Below are 8,213 nucleotides of genomic sequence, written 5' to 3'. Positions count from 1 at the left end.
TGCATAGATTACATCCACATAGCCCCCAACTCCTCACAAAAGCCACAGACAATGTTTCACCAAACAAAAGAACCAAAGAATGGTAAAAGAGCCGGCCCTCTTCCTTATTGCCAAGAAGTCAAGGAAACAACATAATACCAGCACCACTCAGTGGCACTTCAAAGAGGAGCAGTGGACAGAGGGAAGCAGATAGATTGAGCATTTCTCTTAAAGTAAGTAGGATGTTTACAGCCACTGCTTCCTGCTCTGACTCCCAGGAGGGTGAGAAATAGTGAAAAAGCCTAAGTGGGCAATAGAAACTAAGGTGTCCTTGGGACAAAGCACAGGAAAAGTGCATTATTAAAGGAGTTCAGGGACCTATTCGTTAAGTGTGTCTATTGCAAATGTGTTATAAAATTGGCATTCAATTTTTTAAAATGTGCTTCTTTAAAAACAAAGGCCACCAGTGACATTCTGTTGCAAATACTTGGGCGTGAAAGCCCTGTAATGCTACTAATAAGCTTTATGGAGTTTTTAAAAGCAACATGATGTCATAGCATTCCACTGCAAGGCATCTGCCATATAAAGGAGAGAACTGTGGATGGGTTAGGAAAGGAAGATCAAAAGATCAGGAAAGCTCAGGGCTTGAAGCGGGAGCTACTTCAGGTACCATCACCACATGAGTTTTGAAATAAGGAAGACCAACTCAAGAAGGGTGGAAACCTGTGTCTTCTCTGTTCACAGATACCAACTTTTTTCCTCCCAAAGAAACAAGAGAAATAACTATCTTACTCGTGCCTTTACCTATAGCATTTCCTAGACTTCTTGGGCACAGTGTGTTAATACTGCTGAATGAAGAGAAGAATACAAATCAACTGTGCAGAGTCGGAGTAGATAGACTACAAAGCTTTTAGAGCTCCTTTAAGGTAGTCACAGGCCAGTAGGGGAAGTTCATTGTAGTGCCATCCCTGCTTTTAACCATCCCTCCTGAAGAAGGAGAACAGGACTTGGCTGCACATTGCCATTATGAGGGACAAGCATACAGGCTACTGCATGCCTGCCAGGATGCTGTTTCTAGAACAGAGATAACGTGCTGAAGGCCATCATCTACCTGCACCTCAAGGTGAATCATCCTGACGACTATGACTCAGCACAGCTAAAACCTATTACTAAAGAGTTAAGGTGGCCTTTATTAGGTGTGAATATTGAAAGTGTAATATAGTCACTGAAACTTTGTTTTGGCATTTGATTTTTAAAACACCAGAACTCTGAAAGAAAGGAAGAAAAGGGGCCACTAGAGCTGTTCTGTTGAAAATACTTAGAAATAAAAGACACGTCACAGTAATGCAACTAATGTTGGCTCTTCAGTGCAACAGAATGCTGCTTAGGGAGCTGGGAGGCAGGGTTTTAACTCCACATGCTAAGTCTTCTGGGCTCAGTAGCAATTGCAACCTCCAGAGAGGGACCTGAACATCAGGGGTTCAGAGGCAGAACTAAGTCTAGGAGAAAATCGTCTAGAATGGAGACTGGCACTGTGGAAGAAAGCTGGAAGAAGTTGGAAGCGCTGGAAGGGCTTCACTGAAGCTCAGGCACCGCTGAGTTAGATGCTGGTAGAGCTAATACAGGACCTTCCTGATCCCTGCTGCAGGGAGTCACAAGGCTTTGCTGGAATTTGGCCTATGTTTGCAAAACACCCAGGGGCTGGGCTCAGTTGACCTTTTGTATGTTTTCCCCAAACAAAACTTTTCCCCATTCCTGTTAGGCCTTAAGGTAACAGCTCACTGTAAGAGTATGAATTAGTCTTTACAAGACAGAAATCAGATTTCAGATTTCCCAAAAGACATCACCTGATACTGTCCTTTCATAGACCCTCCAAGTCTTCTAAACGTTCTTAAGTGATGACTACTGCTTTTACGGCCCAAGGGCAGGAGAAAGTTATACGGAGTACATACACTTTAGCTTGTTCTGTCTGACTTTAGTGACCAGGATCATTGGTGGACAGAATCTGCACTGGAGACAGACATGTTAATTAGCCTAATTTGCTCACACAAGTAATTAATTATGTAATACCTAATTAGCTGACACAACCTGCCAGGAGCAGCGGTAAATGCCAGATGCGCTGTGGTGGGCTTCCTCTTTATCCCCTAAAGATAAATGGAGAGATGTGACATACGTAAAACCAAATAAAGGGCCAGTGACAGTCGGTGGGCGTCAGAGTCTCAGTGTTGTCAGTGAGCGTTGGGAAAGAGCAGCGGGCAGGCCAGCTTGCAGTGTCAAGAGGCCTGAGCTGTACATATAATTATAAGCCACAGGCAGGAGCAAAGGTCCCTAGTTTGAAGGGAACACCCATGCCCAGGGTTATTTTGTCTTATAGCTATCGTTACCTTTTCTAAGATGACTTCCTTAGATGATTTCCTTTCTTGGGGGAAATTACAAATGCCTGGTTGGCAGTGGACATGGGTTAGGCTACACTGGTTATTCCCCAATATGAACTTGCCTTTCCATTCTGAAAACTTTGCTGGCAGGCTACTGTGAACGAAATGAAGCCGAAGGAGGTGTGTGTGTGTGGGGGGGGAATTTGAGACGTTTTCAAAGAATGGTTTTCAGCAGGAAGTGGGATGGATGACTTATACCTTAGGTTAAGATCCAGGGTATTTGCTCCTTGACTGTGATGCACATTACACAGAAATCCACACACATCAGGAAATTCCACATATCTGCTTCTGTTTGGCACTTGCGAACATTTTAAGTTCTGATTTGCTTAAAATCCATGATACTTGTTAGGAATCGTGCGAATGTGAAGGTTACATTCGGGTTCACAAATCACACCACGAGATTGGTTCCATGTGGGAGGTTTATTAGGGGAAAGGGGAGCAGAGACAGAGAAAGGAGGAGAGAGAGGAGAAGAGAGGAAGAGAGAGAGAGAATCAAGGAGCGGAAGAGGAAGAAGAGAGAGAGAGAGAGAAGCAGGGAGCAGAAGAAGAGAGAGAGAGAGAGAAAGAGAGAGAGAAGCAGGGAGCAGAAGAAGAGAGAGAGAAGCAGGGAGTGGAAGAGGAAGAAGAGAGAGAGAAGCAGAAAGTGGAAGAAGAGATAGAGAGAGAGAAAGAGAGAGAGAAGCAGGGAGCGGAAGAGGAAGAAGAGAGAGAGACAGAGACAGAGAGAAAGAGAGAGAAGCAGGGAGTGGAAGAGGAAGAAGAGAGAGAAGAAGGGGAGGGTTCCATTTCTCTTATAGGTTGATCAAGGGCATGCGCAGGTAATTCCAGGTGGTTAGGGTGTCTTCACAAATGCCTGATAACCAGTCTATCAGGTCCCTTGGAGCTGGCCATAGAAGTGCCTGCTTACTGATCCCAACAATACTGGTGCTTTTGGAGTTCTGCTCCATAGAATGTCAGCTGATTCCCATAGGAACCTTGAGAGAAAGGGTCATGATGAAGCAGATTTCCTCACTCCAGAATGAAATACAGGAGCAAACAGTGAATTCATAATTTCTCTCCCCCATTTCTTTCTTCCATCCCACCCTCCCTCCTTACCCTCCTTTGAATCTCCCACCCTTTCTTCTTTCCTACCTTCCTTTTTTCCTTCCTTCTTCTTTCTTTCTGAGTCAGGAATTGCTTTACTCCCATATATGTTGTGGAACTCTGTAGACCAGGCTGCTCTGAAGCTTGCAGCAATTCTCCTGTCCTGATTCCTAAGTACTGGGATTACAGGCCTGCACAATCACAAAACCAATTAATAGATTTCTTAAAAAATATATTTTTTTTTCTGAAAGTATTAAGCTATAATTCTCTATTCTACCTGCACTGACACCCAGAGACATGGATTAGTGTTTGTTAGAGTCAACCTAGTATTTAGGAAAATGAAGAGGCCTTAGGTAATTAGCTTTGTTTAATCATCAGACCTTCTGTATGAACTCAGATGGGCAAAGTTCAGACAAAGCGGTTTTCTGAGGTCCTGACTTTGGATGTTTTCCTGACTAATAATCACAAAGAACAAAAACAAATTGGCAAGTAGTGGGGAAGGATGGGAAAATGAAATATTTGAGGACTGAAAGTTCTCAGGAGTACTGGACACATTTTTGATAAGGTTGGCATGAAATCCGAAAGCAGACTGCATTCATACAGGGTTTGTCTCAAAGCAAACACAGCTGTGTGTCACACCTTGGTCAGACGCCATTGAAAGGTGCTGTGGTCAAAGTTAACAAGATAACCAACCTGGTCAAAGAGAAAGGATGCCACACCTTCCAAGAGAGCCTATCTTCTTGGGGAATGATGCTCTGAGAGCCAGGCTGTAGTATAAAAGGCCTTCCAGGGATGGTATTTTGAAATTGTCACAGGAGTTCAAAATACTCAGGGAAGATTTTAGAAGAAAATTAAAAAAGAAAACAAAAAACAAAACCCTAAGTTTGAAGGGATGGTGCAATCTTGACTTGAAGCTGTATCATTAGGATTAGATCTGTAATTTAACAGCAGGACCTAATTTTGCTTTTTCCCTGATATCAGCACAGTGCAAAGTATGGCTTCCATTTTACCTGCTTCTAATAGATCCATGGGACGTGACAAGAATGCATATGAGAGGTGAGTAATTTTGAACTTTATTTCTTTGGGTCAGATGAAAATCTCTTGGATTTTATTTTAAGTGCTCAGAGGATGTTCCCCCAGGGTTTTATACATCTTTTCACATTGGACACTAAATAATAGGAATACTATTCATAATACAAATCCACATAGCAGCACTGAAATTTTTCATTCTTTGGTTCTCGTGGAGTTGGCAAGTTGGTTCATGTATGAACATGGAGCAGAGAGTCTGGTGAGATAGTTCAGTGGGTAAAGAAAGGTTCTTGCTGAGCAAGCCAGATTGCCTGAGTTTACTCTGCAGAACCCAATGAAAGGTGGAAGAAGAGAGCCGGCTCCACAAGGTTATCCTCTGACCTCCAAACGTCATCCTGGCAAGTCCACCTCCACACAATTTCATAAGAAAACATAATGAGAAATAAAATAATAAAGAAAAGAAGAAGAAAGTAGGTCAAAAGAACTTAAAAAAAAAAAAGCAATGAGAATTTTAAGCAGCCCACAGGAGCAGACAAATTCAAAGTACAGCCTGGATTTCACTGTGGAGTTCAGTGTTTAATTCCAGGACCACAGGCTGTACCTGAGAAATAATGAAAGGGCCCCACGGTGCCTATGGCACTTCAACTGCGTTGAGTGTGTCATGGGGTAATTTCATATGCTTTGTGATGGACAGACTTGACATAGAATCGACTTCTGAAATACCACGGATGTTATTCATCTCCAAGGTAGACACGAATCTGCCCAAGCTGCCTGCAAATTAAATTCTAATTTCTGCCTCGGGTTAACAGAACATAATAGAACATTAGTCTTCATGAGGCTTGAAGAATTTTTGTAAATTCCCTCTGATTTGCTGAGAATTGTGGGAAGTGTCTTGCTGTGATGCCAGCATACAGACAGGGCTCCACTCCCAGGCTCAAACAGACCCCTCCACTCACCCGGGGAAGCCAAGGAGAGAGGGAGAAATATGCAAATGAAGGCAAAGGGAAATGGAAACCTCCCAGCTAACTCTTTTTTTTTGGTCATCAGTCTTTAGAGAAAGAGTTAAGAAAAAGAATAAAAATAGGCTTGAATTTGGCATGAAGTCTCTGGCAAGCCTTTCCTCAAAGTTTTTTTTTTTTTTCAGACATCCATGTATTTGGTTTTAGCTGAAAGTGGTAGATGACTTGTTTATATGGGGCACAGTGTGTTGGTGGGCTTTTGTCTGTGGGTTTGGTTGGTTGGTTTGTGGTGTTGGGGATTGAACCCAAGGCCTCGTGAATGCTGGATAAGGACTCTATCACTGGTCTATATCCCCAGCCCAGCGAGACGTTTCGAACCATGCATGTGTTGTAGACAATTCTATTGATCTAGCTAGGATATCCATCACTTCATCAATTTCTCACTGTTTGGTGGTAAGAATGTCCAACATCTATTTTAAAGTGATTTTAAAGTATGTATGTACTGTCTGTGGTAAGCAGGCAAGGCAGTGTAGATCATTAAACTTATTCCTTCAATGGAGCTGTTCCCATTCACAGCTCTTTCCCATACCTTCCTAAGTCCCCAGCCTTTGATACCTACCACTCTTCTCTCTGTTTTAGTTAGATCAACATTTTTTAGAAATGTTGGTAAAAGAGAAGTGGCAGACACAGTGTTTGTCTCCCTGGGCTGGCGTTGTCCTTAGCACATTGCTAGTTCTGCTCATGTCACAAACGACAGAGTGTTCTTCATTATAAAAGCTGAGAGCTGGTCTGGTGCCACACAGACCTCCTCAGGATGGGGACAGTGGGGCTTGGGTCCCATACCCAACTCACCTCCGCCGAGCTGAGCTCGCTGTCTCTGCCGGGTTTGGTGTCTGTCACTTGCCAGCTTTTTGATCGCTTCCCCCTGGCAGGATTGCCAGGCCACAGGGGAAGAGGACACGCTCAGTCCTGATGCAATGTGATGAGCTGGGGTGGATGGGAAAGGGAGCTCTCCTTTTCTGAGAAAAAGGGGAGGGGGAGGAGAAGGGAGGGACAGGGAGGGACTGGGAGGGGAGGAGGGATGGGACTATAATAAGGATGTAAAGTGAATGAAACAAACAAACAAACAAATGAAAAACAACAAAAGCTGAGAGGTCAGTGAGATGGCTCAGTGGATAAATACTTGACACCAATCCCCACGACCCCTATCATGGAAAGAGACCCCCACAGGCTGTCCTCTAACTTCTGCACTTGTGCTGTTGTGTGCACATTCACGTTAACACCCACAAGAAAACTAAATAATAAATAAGTCTAAATAATAAGTAATAAAGTCTAAACAGAATTCCATTTTAAATATATTAATAAACATATATTTATAATCTGTAAATATGTAAGTAAATATATATGTAGCACTATAATTGAAATGGGAGTGCCGGTACCTCTCGGACACACTCACCTCAATTCTTTTGGATACATAAGAAACAGTGAAATGCCTATACCATACGATAGCTATATTTTAATTTTTATGTTATCCATAATATTTTCTCAGACTAGACACACTAATTCACACTTTCGCCAATAATATACAAGGTTTCTCTTGTCTCTAGACCTTGTCAATATCTGTTATCTGCGGTCTTTGATAATAATTCTAACAAGTGTGGAGAGATATCTCATTGTAGTTTTAGTTTTCATCTCCCTAATGATTAGTGATATTGAACATGTTAAAATATACTTGTCAGCTGTTTGGATCTTTGAGGACATCTGTCCAAATTTGTTGGCTATGCTTAGCCATATTTTACTTCCTTACTATTGAGCTATTTAACTTGGATAATAGATTCAAGTGTCAGATACAAATTTTCTCCCAGCCCATGGGTTGCCTCTTCGCTCTGTGGTTGTTGTTGGTTGTTTTGTTTTATTTTTGTTGTTGTTGTTTTTACATTTTTTATTTTTAAATTTATTAATTACAGTTTATTCGATTTGTATCTCCCCTGTACCTCCCTCCCTCCTCCCCTCCCAATCCCACCCTCCCTCTTCCCCATATGTCCCTCTCCCAGTCCACTGATAGGGGAGGTCCTCCTCCCCTTCCCTCTGATCTTAGCCTATCAGGTCTCATCAGGAGTGGCTGCATTGTCTTCCTCTGTGGCCTGGTAAGGCTGCTCCCCCCTCAGTGGGGAGGTGATCAAAGAGCAGGCCAATCAGTTCCTGTCAGAGACAGTTCCAGTTCCCCATTACTATGGAACCCACTTGGACACTAAACTGCCATGGGCTACATCTGTGCAGGGGTTCCAGGCCGTCTCCATGAATGGTCCTTTACTGGAGTATCAGTCTCAGAAAAGATCCCTGTGCCCAGACTTTTTGGATCTGTTGCTCTGTTTTGTTTATCTACGTGGGAGGTTTTAGTTTGGTATAATCCCATGGGTTTATTTGTTTGCCTTCTCTTGGGGGAGTCCTACCTGAGTGACCACTTTCCAAACAAATATGGTGGAGTTTTTCTCTGTGGTCTTCTGTGACACAGCTTCGAGTTTTACATGTGTCTATTCTGAGTTGACATTTGGACCTGGTCCAAGATCAGGTTCGATTTCCTTCTTTGGCGGTGGAGATCAAGTTTTCTCAACACCGTTTACTGGAAAGCCTTTCGTTTCTTCACTGTGTGTTCTTGGCAGCTTTGTCAAATACCAACTGCCCATTAATAACCGGGTCTATTTCTGGATTTTCTATCTTATTTCCT

The 8,213-nt window shown here is 42.8% G+C and overlaps 1 protein-coding gene and 1 long non-coding RNA gene across 4 annotated transcripts in view; one reads left to right on the top strand and one right to left on the bottom strand.

Annotated features, from left to right (window-relative positions):
- Window positions 1-2,815: 2,815 nt before the first annotated feature.
- Window positions 2,816-7,953, bottom strand: LOC129671305 (uncharacterized). The gene is made up of 4 exons (XR_008719332.1): window positions 7,939-7,953; window positions 6,338-6,572; window positions 3,546-3,688; window positions 2,816-3,388 (listed from the first exon to the last, which is right to left on the bottom strand). It is a non-coding gene; the product is annotated as an uncharacterized LOC129671305 (long non-coding RNA).
- Window positions 3,719-8,213, top strand: part of Upp2 (uridine phosphorylase 2) — a 38,112-nt gene continuing 33,617 nt past the window's right edge. For 2 of the 3 annotated variants that reach the window (XM_055600127.1, XM_055600126.1), the window contains exon 1: window positions 3,719-4,553. In XM_055600127.1, coding sequence (XP_055456102.1) covers window positions 4,492-4,553 — 62 coding nt within the window. In that variant the 5' untranslated portion in view covers window positions 3,719-4,491. The remainder of the gene's footprint in view (window positions 4,554-8,213) is intronic. The other variant, XM_055600124.1, reaches the window with a different exon arrangement.

The sequence above is a fragment of the Psammomys obesus genome, unplaced genomic scaffold (assembly GCF_907164565.1).
Source record: "Psammomys obesus unplaced genomic scaffold, mPsaObe1.curated_primary_1811, whole genome shotgun sequence".
NCBI classification, from domain to species: Eukaryota; Metazoa; Chordata; class Mammalia; order Rodentia; family Muridae; genus Psammomys; species Psammomys obesus.
This window is presented reverse-complemented; position numbering and strand designations above follow the sequence as displayed.